The sequence below is a fragment of the Apis laboriosa genome, unplaced genomic scaffold (assembly GCF_014066325.1).
Source record: "Apis laboriosa isolate Shangri-la unplaced genomic scaffold, ASM1406632v1 scaffold69_cov144, whole genome shotgun sequence".
Taxonomy (NCBI): domain Eukaryota; kingdom Metazoa; phylum Arthropoda; class Insecta; order Hymenoptera; family Apidae; genus Apis; species Apis laboriosa.
The window spans coordinates 3,414,549-3,428,608 of NW_025224165.1; the positions used below are offsets into that span (position 1 = coordinate 3,414,549).

A 14,060-nucleotide genomic window follows, 5' to 3' on the forward strand; every position below is an offset into this window, starting at 1 on the left:
ATCTATTCATCTTTTATAAATGAAAATCTTATCTTACTTCTAATTTTATTTCATTTTTATTTTCAATTTTATATTCAATTTTCATTATGTATACTGCGCTTCTTTAGTTATATAAATAAAATTTTCAACAATTTATAATACGAAATTCACTAATCTTTTTCTAAAAAAAAAAAAACATTTAATTTTAAAATGAACAGTGATAGCATTATAAAAGAGAAAGACTTAACTGTTACAATTATGATACTTGCTAGACAACTTTCAAAAACTGTCGAGAGCACTGTGTGAAAGTTTTATAAAAATTGGAGCATTTAGTCACTAAATATAAGTGAAAAAAACATAAGTTAGTAACTCTAAATTAATAATAACTCTATTTCACCTATAATACATAAATGAATCTTTCTAAAAAATATCTCATTCTAATTTTATATACATATATTACAAAAATTATTTTTTTAATGATAATTCCATTACTTCAAACGTCTACTTTATTTTGTTATTATTATTATAAATTTTGAAGATAAATGCGACTGGACATTACGTCGCATTGAAAGATTTATTCAATTTGATATAATGTAATGTAAAACGAAACAGAATGAAATGAAATGAAAAAAGAGTGAGACATCTTTCAGAAAGATTCATTTCCGCGAGCATCCTTATCGAGAATAGCCTACTTGCATATAAATACTTTCCCCATACGGCAGGAGGCCAAGAGATCACAAATCGCACGACACTTAGATATTTATCAAAGCCAAAATAATCGTGGTAAAATGTAAAACGTATCTCACGCAAGTGAAAAGAATTTGTGAACGAAGATTATTATCGTTTGAAAATTATATAATTATTAGAAACTTGTATAGCAGATGAAGAATCCCTGACATGAATGACGTGTCAGTTATAATTATTAGGACGATGATGATGTAGCTAGTAGGAATTTATAAAAAAAAAATCTCTTTTTTAATCTTCTCTTTTTTTTTTCTTTTAAAATTCTTTTAAAATTCAATCAAGAAATCTTTTTTAAATTTATCGTACAAATTCGATAATCAACTCCTGTAAAAATTTTTTAAACGAACACTGTATATAAAATGCAGTTTTTGAAATTTAAAGAAATACGACATGACAAATTTAAAGAACTCGATATAAATGACGAGTATGTTAAATCGATCTGATACGAGATAAATTAAAGAAGAAAAATGATATAAACATTTTTTTTTTTTTTCATCAAAGAGAAAATAACGAAAGAGCAAAAGCTGGAATGGATATACATTTAATAACTTTAATGTCAACTCGCATAAAAGCAATTATACGTGGATACGGAAAGGTCATAGAATATTAAATAATTTTTATTTTTTTCAGAATTTTTATCGGTTAAATATTTGCTTCTAATTTCCATTTTGTTTTTCCACTTTGTTGTTCTCCATCATAATAAATACAAAAAGTTTAAATTATTATTATTATTTTTTATATTTTGCCTCACATCACATTGATTCAACATTGTTTACTTTAGATTTACATGCTGTAAATCATATTTTAAAAATTAGAATATTTTTGATTGTCACAACTTATTATTATTGATTTATTTAAACTTCGATAAAATAAACTATACAAATGTTTTGTAAATTTAAATCAAAACTACTGGAGGATGAGGAAAATAAATCTTATGCAAAAAGTGAAAAAAGAAACTGCATAAATTAAGAATAGAATCTATACTATTCGATGATTCAGATTTCGTCCATTCTATTTTTCATCTCTGATAATCTGGATCCAAAGAAGGAAATCAATATTCCTTTTCCAAACTTTTTAACGATATATATATATATATAATATTAATGAATTGCTTATAGCATTTGATCAAAAACTTTCTAAAAATAATATTCATTATTATACATAAATTACCTCAACTCTTTAATTAAAACAATTAAAATTAAATTGAAATTTTCCAATATTGAATAAAAAGGCATCTATTCTAATTTTAATAATTGCATTAAAAAACATTACCATAAAGAATATTTTACTTGAAACCTCTCCGTAAGATATTACCAAGTTGAGAAAAGTTCGTTGTAATTCATTTATAATATCACGATGGAAACGTGGCACAATAGAATAAATAACAATAGAAGCGAGGACCGCCAAGAGGACAAAAAGAAACATTTGCATTGTTTTTTTTTTTGCCCTGGTGCAAAACCAGCGCAAAATAAGTATGCAACTCTCGTTGACACCTTAATTAAAACTTTTCACCCTTTACGAGAAGTCAATTTATCCATTCGCCGATTACTTTCTCGGCGCAAAGGAAACGAAAGTTATCACTTCGACTATCCAGAGAGTAGTTCGTGGTTTGAAAGAACAGGCTTCTGACGACTTCCATAAAAATGTGTATACACCTGTGAGAAATTAATACCAGGCGCAAAAGTTAGATGGGCTGCGCGTACGTCTGGTACCAGTTCGATGTTTCTAAAAGGACATCTGACGTTATACATTATCGCGGAAGAAACTTTGGTGGTGGGGGGGATCTGATGGAAGTATCATACGGTTTCGTGGCACGAGTCAGGCTTACGGACTCTTCTATTCTACGCGATCGTATATGGTCGATGACCCAGAGGATGTAAGTTACTAACGGATCGTGATGAATCAAGAACCAGACCTACTCGTGAACATCTTTCGAAAAACATGGTGGATCTTGGTCTGTGTCTTGCGGTGTCTACGATTCTAAATTTTCATAGTAAAGTTGATCGATAAATAAATGAGCGCACGATCTAGATATAAAGTGTTTGTATCTTGGAAAAAAATGGATCGAAGTGAAGATATAGATAATTTCGAACGTTATCAGGCAGAATAGAAGAATAAGAATAATTGTTTAGATTAATTAGTTAATAATAAAATTTTGATCATTCGTTCGGATAATATAAAAATTTCAGAAAGGAGAATTTGTTAAGAGAAAAGAACAATATTAGATTAGAATTTAGAATCGTGGATTCAGGATAAAAAATTTGCATATGCGATTATTGTAAAAGAAATATAATTGTGATTTTTCTTGTCATTCGTCTGTTTTGTATATTTTATTTGAGATTTTTTTTTTTTTTTATAACAGAACACCAAATTTTGTAATTTAAAATTACATTAAAATTTTTCGTTCATCAGCATTGATTTCAAAATAACATTACAAAATATTTCGTGCATTAAAACAATGAATGAAAGCGAGAGAAAACAGCTGATTCGTGGTGTGAGTGACCTCTTATACAATTATGGATTTCGATAAATAGAACGAAGTATAACGTACCAATTTACTTACTAATACTAATTTTTCATCATTTTATAACGCCAAAATACCTAGAATTTGCACTTTTTGCGAGAGATAAAATTTATAAATGAGAAATTTTAATAACGTTACACGTATATTATATATTTTTTATTTTATAACAGCATACGTGCATTCTTCGTGCATTACATTTACATTCACGTTTCGGTATAATGAAGTACGTGTATAAAATGATACGAGTATATTGCACCGTAAATTTTTCTTGAGAAATCTTGCTAGACAAGCAATACTATACAAGGTGTTCACGTTATAAATTCCCCAGTGTTCCTCTTGTGAGCGATAAATTTTTAAAAAAATTTAGAAGAAAAAAAAACGCAAGTTTCATTGTTTGACATGTTACACAATGTCAATAATAATCAGAGCGAACTTTATAAATTTGCAATACCAGTTATGAGATAAAAATGTCACGATTTTTTTTAAATTTGTGATAAATAATTGTCGAGATAGAATTCAATGACGTGATAAAAGTTTAATGAATAAAAATAGTCAGACTATTTTTCAAAAAGAGGTTATAATCTCTGCTTTGGATGAACGAAGATCAGTTGTCAAAGTTTTCAAAAATTCAAAAAGTGCCAAGAAAATTGTGACAATTGTCGTTATTGAAAATTCATCAACGAACGAATCGCGAAACATTTAATATTCTCGCTTTCCTCTATTGCTATCGCGCTCATTAAACCTTATCGTGTAGTAGGTCGTTGAATTCATCTCGACAATCACTTACGTTATAAAATGTAAAAAAATATATATATATATATATCAATCTAAAAAAAAAAAAAATCATGATCTTCTCATTTCGTAAATTTAAAAATTTAAACTTTTATTCTGATTGTCGCATCTATAAAAAAAATAACTTTTGCTAATTCCATTTTTTTTTTGAATCTATCACGAAAAAATGCTGAAAACAATGTGAAAAATTTTGTAATTATTATATAACTATTATAATCAAACTTCTTTAAACTTCTTTTCTTTTTACAGTGAATCTCGTTTAATGGTGGATATACAAGTGTTTCCTTTAAGAGAACGCACTATATATAAGAAGTTATCAAAAAAGAGTTTTAACAACAAAAGTCGTTTGATTCAAAGAGAAACATTATATGGTGCAAATTATTCTTTTACAAATCGAATAATGTTTAAATATATCAATTTTATCGATATATTCAAAATAATAGAACCGCCATATTGAAAAACCTAACCTAATTATTCTGTAGAATTATAATTTTTTTTTATCTAACCTACGAATAAATTTGAGAAAAACGTGTTCAACAAATAAACAATCACGATTCAATGTAATTTGCAATTATAACTTGCATAAACATATATTCTCAAGATCAATTTTCAATTTTTAAGAATTTTACTCTCAAAAATATTCATCGAATTGTTACTCAAAAGCTAAAACTAATATCATTTTGCTTATATATATCACGATGTGTAATGATGAAGAGGCCAACGTTTCCATTCTATCATCGATTAATCAAGGACAATAGAAACAGTTACATACAGTAACTATTATTATTATTATATTATTATTATCGTTACTATTAACTTAATAAATTCATAATGTTATCACGTATGTACGAACATGCTAAATATGGCTAAAATATGTAAACAATGGCACTGCTTTTGAATCCATTGAAAGAGAATCACTTTATACGTCACACATCCGAAAGTTCCACTTCATCTTTACATTATATTTTTTCCATCTATGTTGCATGTCTGCAGTCAAAATAAATAAAAATCGTAATACATTGTATACATATCCTTATTGCAATCTCGTACCTCTGGTGTTATCTCTCATATATAATGACATCGAAAAGGAAACATGATAAGAAACGTATGATGCTAATGATGGCATGACATGTAACGAAACGAAACGAAAAGATAATGTTGGCAGATTTACAAATTGATGGCAATAAAAGAAGAAAAGGATATCAATTTTAGTTTCAAGAGAAATTAAACTAAATAATATTCATCCAAGCGTAAATCGTCGGGGAGAAGAAGATGTCCACACGACTAAATCAAATACGACGTTACAATTAATGATTCGATGCGGAAAAACTAAATAAACGAGTAAGTGCCGCGAGCAGGCATGCAACCGTGCTTTTCGAGTTCACGTTAAATAATAACGAAGAATTATTTTCCGTGGTTATACCTACGTGAAATTCTCGAGCCGTGGCGAAGGCGTTCTACGTAAGAAACGATTCCGTGTTCATTCCTGCATGAACGTGGAGATCCCTACCACACGCGGGATAAACTTTCACCGCAACATTTGCCATCGCCTCGATGACGTTGCCGATCAACCGACCTTGCGTTCCAAGTACCGGTATTTAGATTACAGAAAACATTCTTTTTGCCCGAGAGGTATGCAAAAACATCGTGGACAAATTTTCAAACGTTCTCGCAAGAATATTAAACTCAAGCGAAATTAACCGTATTTCGCTTATCGAGACTGAAAAGAAACTTCATGAATATACATCAAGTTCGGATAAAACTTGCCTCGAACGTATTAGATCTGGAAGTTAATTCGGTTTTTGAAATAAGGTTACCATTTGTTTGAAGAGAAGAGACTACACGACTTTTATTCCTTTGAAATATTCGTCGGTACTTTCCATGCCTTTGTTCCATCTTTCGGATAAATTTCGAGTACCGGGACAAAGGGAAAGATGGCGATTTTGATGTAATGAAGTTATCGGTCTTTTTTTTTTTCTTTTTTTTTTTTTTTGTATCTTTTATGTTTGAAAGTGTGTATTCTTCGTGATATAACGATAGTATGATATCAGAGTATGCTTCAAAGAATATATCTCGGCAAAAAAAAAGAAATCATATGTGATATGTGATAAATAAAAATTTGATTTTACGTTTGAGAAAGGGAGAGAGTTCTACTTGATGTACTTGGTAATTATATTAATATAATTAAATAAAAATTATCATTTTTGAAGTATTCTTATAAATATAAATTTATGCATTTATTTCTTAAATTAATTAATTATTTGATCACACTTATTTTTCATTACAAATAGTAAACTAAATAGTTTGTTGATTTTGTATATTATTAGGTAGAGAACATTTTATGCTATCGTTTTAATTGTGGAGTGTATCTATCAAATGATGTTGACATGATCTGAATGGATGAGAGTCAAATAAAATAAGAAAATAATTTTCGTATGATAGGATTTTTTCATCCAAGAAATAAATATTTTTTGTAAAATGTAATAGAAAAACTTGCCGCATTTCAAAGATAAACGATGTTTTGTTTCGAGTTTATCTCAAGAATCAGTTGATGTTGATGGCCGTTTATTTACGAGTATTATACTACTTCTTTTCATATTTCACCAAACGATGATGTTACAAATATTTAAATCAAAGTTATAAACTATTTAATTAAATTCTAAATCTAATGTTAAAAGAAACAAAGAATAATAATGGTTCGTGATTACCACGAAATGGAGTTTAATGAATTTCAATCATTTTTCCCTCGATATTTTAATATCATGATTAAATGACAATTAAATTTTTAATTTTCGATTATTTTTTTCGATTATTTTTGTATATATATCGTATAAAAGATAATCGTGTCTATTTCTTACATAATTATCAAATAATTATATATATTTATAATAAAAAGTATTTTATTTATATATTTAAATTAAATTCTCTTAGTAATTTAGAATTTTAAATAAAATCCATTAATTATTTATTTTGAAAATGGATTACAGAACAGCTAATAATTTATTTTTTATTAAAGAAAAATTCTCCAATAATATTAACATGTTCAATACTAAATATTAAATGATTCTATAATGGAAATCAATGAATTTTTTACGAATCTTATCATGTAATATCACAAGAATAGAATCACGTAAAAATCTACATTTTTCTTTAAAATAGATAATGATAGATAAATATAAAAATGAAGATTACTCTGATTAGTCCGAAATATGATATATATGCAATATATTGTATTGATTTGTTTTGTTTTGTTTTGTTTTTTTATATATTTTTGATAAAATTAAAGAAATTTAAAAATACCACGAAACAAATGAATAAATATGTATACATGATTTATTCTCTCATAAATTAAATTTCAAATCCTGACAACTATATAAAAAAATTATTACCTATCATATATGTTCTTTAATAATTGATATACATTCAAATGAACAATTATATCAATTTTCATTAGATAAATTCATTAAAATATGAAAGAAAAGAAATGTTCCTTTAAGAAGACTCAAAAAAAAACATGAATTATTCATAAATGAATATACTGCAAAGCAATAACTGAAAAGTATTATCGCATTTATAATATTTTGAAAGGAAACAATCGTAAAAACATCGAAACCAGGTGTCAATACTGTTCATTGACCTTCGTTGAAGCAACTAGTGTTCAAATACATACATACATGTATTGTATGATTAATTTTCCATGATCAATAATAACAATGAATAATGGAGCTCATAAAATCAGTGAAATGATACGAAAAGCGTAAGTAAATTTTCACTGAATTGACAATTTCAAAGTTTCTATAGACGTTTTCTTTGGAACGTGACGTTAATAAATTCATAGTGAACCATAATGCAACACCGAGATCTTCCTTTCACCGTAACAGAATAAAAGTAATAACTTCACTAACAGCTTGATCAAGTAAAAGCAATGTCACGCAAAGATTATGAAAACGGAGAAAAGACTTACCGGTCACGAATAAAAATTTGTTCCGCGTGTCTACTCGTCATCTTTGAAGAATCTTGATTCAGGTGTTCTACGTGGGAAGTTATACCAACGATATCATACCGCTGACTCTTGTCACGAAACCAAGAAGACCGCTTCGAAACAAAATACGGTACGTTTATAAAACGAATCACTGATTTTCGAATCGATTGTTTCCTTTTCGCGCGCGTAAAAATTCGATTAGAAAGAATAAACACCGGCAACAGCGCAACGTGAACGAAACGGAAACAAGTCTTCTTCACTGATTTTTCCGCGACTGAAATTTCGATATTCGCAGAGACGAAGATATTTAAAATCTTGATCATACAATCACACTGCTTGACATTATCCACGCGTTCTGTCACCGGTGTGCACTATCTTGCGGCTCTCTCACAACGGATCCGAGGACGATCCGTCGAGAGATCCTGTTCCCTGTCGCAGTCAATAAACGGACTTGTTCGTTCTTGCTACGGATGGAATTTATGTATCAAGCAGTTGATGCTCACGTTTACAATTATGTTCACGACACAAGCCGCCCAATCTACCGAACTCGTGAAAGGCGACTGAGGTTCTGACCGGCTTTGTAGGGAGGGGGGCGGTTTCCTTGCTGCTATCTCACTCCTACACAAATGCAAGGAGCTACACCGTACCCCACTATGAGCGGACTCGGCGAAAAGCCGCAAGGTTTTGAACGAGCCATGGGATTGGTTGCTGGTGGGGGAACTGGAAAAGTAATAGGAGACCGCTCCCAGTATGATGGCAGCACTGAACATGAATATGTTGATATAATTTGAAGACGGACTAAAAAAAAAAATGAAAAAAATAATTATTTCTCAATTATCATCTTATTTTGTAAATAACAATATTTATATTACAGTATTGCGAATATTTGTAAAATAGCGTACATTATAAAGCTCCTTACAAATAAATATATTTATGTTTATACATTACTATAAGATGATCATTCAATTTTTAAATACCTTTCATTTTCTTTTTTTTATTATTTAATAATTGAAAAAGTTTATATATATATATATATATATATATATATATATATATGTATATCTTTGCAACATCAAAATTAATATAGTTTTAAATTTTAACTAAAAACGCTATTTTTTAAAAACAAAAAATGTATTTATAATTTTTTTACTTATAATACGAAAATATTTGTGTACAATAATATAGTTATAAAAATTATTCGTTGTTACAGCCTCTTGATTATATATTAGATAATTTTGATGTAATAAACTTTAAATTCAACGATTTTTAAAAAAAGATATTAAATATAAATTACATAAGTATATTTTACCTTAATTCAATAATTTTTAGTGATTAAACGATACTTAATAGTAAAATTGCTCTTTATTATGAAAATGAACATTTTACATATGGCTGGTATTTATTATACGGTATAATACCGTACGTACAGCGAACATTACACTAAATGACACAAGTAACAATAGTTTTATGAATAAAATGAAAAATGATATGAACAGAATCAAAGAAGAAATTGTTTTAACTAAAAACATACATTGTTTCGTTTTAGATTGATTTAATATTTCTACTATGGATTTCACGTTGATTGAACACTACTGGAATAAAGATTATATATTACATCAAAGGCTTTGCAATGCCGAAATATTTTTCTTTTACCTTTATATGAGTAAAAGCCTATTAGTTTCAAAGATTCCAGTCTCATAATCGTGAGCATAAATACACTATGCCACAAATTACACTTTATTGCATAACTTCATTAAATGTGATTCAGATGAGAATACTTTCATAAAATTAGAAAAATGGAAACAATGTTCACAGAACTATTATTTCTCACTATAATCTTATATACCTACATTAATGTTACAGAGACTGAAAACTTTAAAAATTTAATCAAACCTATTTGGCAATACAAATTTTAGAATATAAAGTGTCCAAAATTAAAAATTTAATCTAAAGGTGTTATGCACACTGTATACTGCTGTAAGATAGTTAAGAGTATTTAATAACAAGAATGAGTACGTATTTTTATTCATAATTATAATTATACGATTCTTATAGTTATATGAGAAAATGTGAGTAAAGACTAAAAATTTAAAAAATTAAAGATAAAAAAATTTAAGAAATTTTTATTATATAATACTTGCTCATATTACACATTTTCTCGATAATTGTTATTATATTTTATGCTATTTTATATTAATATTTTTAAGAGCAATAGTCTAAAGAGATAAAGTTCAAATAGCTTTGATGAAGACAAAGATAAAAAAAATTTTTCTTTCAAAAGTATTTTACGACACATCCAAGCTCTTAAATACTCCAACTTTAAAAATATTTAGTATCCGCACACAGTATCAAGACTTTTATAGTTTTGAAAGCCATGCTACAACGCATCGCTCGTCAATTAATTACAGTGTAGCGTACACTAAAATTTTTAGACCTATATTAACTTTTCCAAATGCCAATTACATAGTGAAAATTTTTTTCTTCTTTAGCTCTCATTACCTATATTAAATTATATCAATATTTGTTTTATTTATATATCTATATATCTATATATATTTATATATATTTATATTTATCTTTATATATATATATAATTATATATATATATATATACGTATGTATATCACGCCAGTCTCGTCATCAATTTAGTAACGTAGGTACACTTTGTCAACAATCACTCTGCTGTTTCGCATCTGTTTTGTCTACATAGCTTCAAATGTTTTTAAATGAATCACTAAATAATTATGCTGGTTTCTGTGAACCTTTCTTTCCAATCAAAGATTTGTGGATATGTGGAATAACACCTGTAACAAAATAAAATTAAAATAAAAAAAATTATCTTTACTTAAGTTTAATTATAAATATATAATATAAAATTCTATTATTTATTTATAACAAGAATAAAATTTCTTGCAATTATTAAGTAAACAATCTTTAAATATATCCTGATAATACTATTAAAATAATTAATAATAATAATAATTAATAATTTCAAATATCCAAATAATTACAAAATAACTTTTAACATTTTACATATTGCAATTTAAAAATCAAAATTAATTTTGATTTTATTTTATTTCTTAAGAGAAAAATAATAGGTTAAATTTGATTTGTTATAACAAGATGACTGTCTAAGCATGTGAATAATAAAAAACACATACCTCCTCCTGCAATAGTTGCTTTAATGAGACTATCTAATTCTTCATCACCACGAATAGCAAGCTGAAGATGTCTTGGTGTGATACGTTTGACTTTCAAATCTTTTGATGCATTTCCTGCCAATTCAAGAACCTAAAACATACAAAATGTTGTTTTATAACATATATAATAATATATACTTTTTGTGAATCTATTAGCACACTACAAAACACCTTATATATAGGAAAAAAAAAATAATATGAAAACTTAAAAATGTATAAAAAATATTCGCATATGACTGTTTATTAATATTATTATTATAATAATAATATTAGAAATATTTTAAGATCGCAAAAATAATTATAAATTATAAATATTATTCGAACAAATATTGTTTATCTATAAAGATACTGTTTATCATTATTTATTAATTTATGTAATTATATGATAATATTTCTCTAATGGAAAGAGTTCCTTTTAAAAAAAAAATGAAAAAGATAAAAGTGAAATTCTATATAACACGATAAGCAAAATATGTTGTTCCTTATTTGCCTACGGTTGACGAAAAGGCGGGAAAAATCGGCCATGATGCTTGGCGTTAGTGACGCCATCAGTCGCTAGTGATGCCAACGCATATAGTCCTGGTTATAACGGCTGATCTTCCTATGTGCGTATTTGCCTTTCTTTCTTTGTCTTTCTCTCTTTGTTTTGCGAATGCTTTCTTCTTTCACATATATTCTCACTCACCTCAGCAGTGAGGTATTCCAAGATAGCTGCACTGTATACCGCTGCTGTAGCACCGACTCGACCATGACTTGTGGTTCTGTTTTTCAAATGCCTGTGAATTCTACCAACCGGAAACTGGAAAAAACATTCGTACTATGATTAGTATTAGGTAAAAATTATTATGTCTGACAGTAATTTTGCTTTCGTGGCAAGGTAAATATTTTTGGGTTAGGACGCATCATGTATAATGTCCGTTCAAATAACATGAGGTCACTCAGCGTCAGCAGCTTTTCGTATAACAAATATCGAACGAGAAATGACACAATTTTTCGTAATATTATACGTTTCTAACATTTTTCCCGCAATAATTATTTATAAATTCATCATATATCCAATTTTTCTAAAACAAAAACCAATTTTATCTACACACATAGAACAACATACATAACTCGATTCTCTTTTAATACAACGAATATCGAGCGACACACGATGATTCGGCTTTCCCGAGCTTTCCAGTTTAGTACGTGGTTTCGTCATTCATTAGTAAACGCCCTGTGTTTTATTTATTTGTATATAAATAATTACCCGAAAGAAACTATTAATATATAACATTGAATATGAATAATTATCAAAAAAATATTTTTTTTTATAAAGTATTATGTTTAATTATATCAAGTATATTCATATTTAATTATCGTCACGTTTGTTTGTTTGCATATAAATTCTTGCATAAAAAATAAAATTTTTCAAATCAAATTAATTATTATATTATTCAAATATTTAAATAAATAAATAAATAAAAAGATGTAATTTCAATATAAATATAATATAAATATTAATATTAATTGAATTTCAAGATAGATAAATAATTGAATACAAAAATAAGTTATATTTACTGTCAGTTTAAATTAATTATCTTGACAGAATTGACATAATATGATTGAAACATAAATAATTACGATGATTCGTATTAAGCTATTTTTAGTAATTATTGAAAAAAAATATATTTGAATAAAAGTCATATTAGTAACTGAATTGAAAGATATGAGAGGAGGGGGGTGTAGTACAAACTCAACCGTCTCGTTTGAAAACTTCCGAACTTAGACGTAATCACCATAACTTTAATTCAAAAAATAATAGACTTTTTCGAAGTATTATTTAACTATTTGGCACAATATGCATAAATTGAACTTAAATAGATCACTTTCACATATTTTATTCACACAAAAATCACAAAAACTTCAAAAAAATGAATTTTTCATTAGGTATCTAAAAACGCCTCAGTTTTTCGCGCCAACCACAATGTTTTAACCTGTTTATCATTAAAATCTACTAAAATAATCATATAAATGTTATTTATGAAAAAATAATGTTGACAAAATTATATTCTACGCATTTGACTTAACTGAGCAGCAAGCAATAAACTCACCTGCAAGCCGGCTCTCGCCGAACGAGAGACCGCCTTCGCCTTCGCTTTACCAGAGTCCTTGCCCGCCTTTCCGCCAGCCTATTCAGAAACGAAAATCATGGTTAATTTGCAAGATACAAGCACGAAATTTCGCTAGAAGAAAGTATGAACATCATAGAATATAATGATGTAATTAGAAAATATGGATGGCTAAAGGATCCGCTGAAAACTTGCGGATACTCACCATTGTCCGACAGAGCCTTTGCGGTTCACTACACGACAGACTTGCCTGAAGCACAGACGACGCCGTCTAAGCGCGGTCCCGCCAAATGCGCTTGGCGCTGTCGGCGCGTCCCGCGATCACCCCACGTGACTAAAACACACCAATTATAGAGACACAATGAAATGCCTCTTCGCCATCTATTGGTCTTGATTCGTTACTATGGTTCTGGTAGGAGACTAACATTTCTATCTTGTATCACTTGAACATTGCATCGTATACACAGAGTAATTTTCCATACTGTCTAAGGTACACTGCGTTATTATTCACGTCGGCCACTTACCGTTTATTTTCAACTTATCAGACACTTCCTAAACTCTTATAATTTTAGATCCAATGATCACTTAATTTTAATTTCATATTTTTCTACGTATGCATTATCTCTATATCAAAATGGCTTCATTTAAAATTTTAAATCCAAGCTTTCTATTCTTTATATTTTTTTATATATATAAAATTTTGTTCTATAACAATGAACAGGAAATAT

General features: G+C 28.0%; 2 protein-coding genes across 2 annotated transcripts in view; both read right to left on the reverse strand.

Moving 5' to 3' along the window:
• LOC122719037 (cadherin-87A) overlaps nt 1–8,616 on the reverse strand; it is a 285,642-nt gene extending 277,026 nt beyond the window's left edge. Inside the window, exon 1 of the mRNA XM_043944556.1 lies at nt 8,004–8,616. Within this exon, the coding sequence (XP_043800491.1) occupies nt 8,004–8,344 (341 nt within the window). The 5' untranslated portion in view covers nt 8,345–8,616. The remainder of the gene's footprint in view (nt 1–8,003) is intronic.
• Nucleotides 8,617–9,230: 614 nt separating this feature from the next.
• LOC122719088 (histone H2A.V) lies at nt 9,231–13,776 on the reverse strand. Its single transcript, XM_043944632.1, has 6 exons — nt 13,758–13,776; nt 13,538–13,666; nt 13,315–13,392; nt 11,907–12,020; nt 11,183–11,312; nt 9,231–10,825 (listed from the first exon to the last, which is right to left on the reverse strand). Exons 2-6 carry the CDS (start codon nt 13,538–13,540, stop codon nt 10,764–10,766), a joined length of 387 nt encoding a protein of 128 aa, XP_043800567.1. The 5' UTR covers nt 13,541–13,666; nt 13,758–13,776; the 3' UTR covers nt 9,231–10,763.
• Nucleotides 13,777–14,060: the final 284 nt, after the last annotated feature.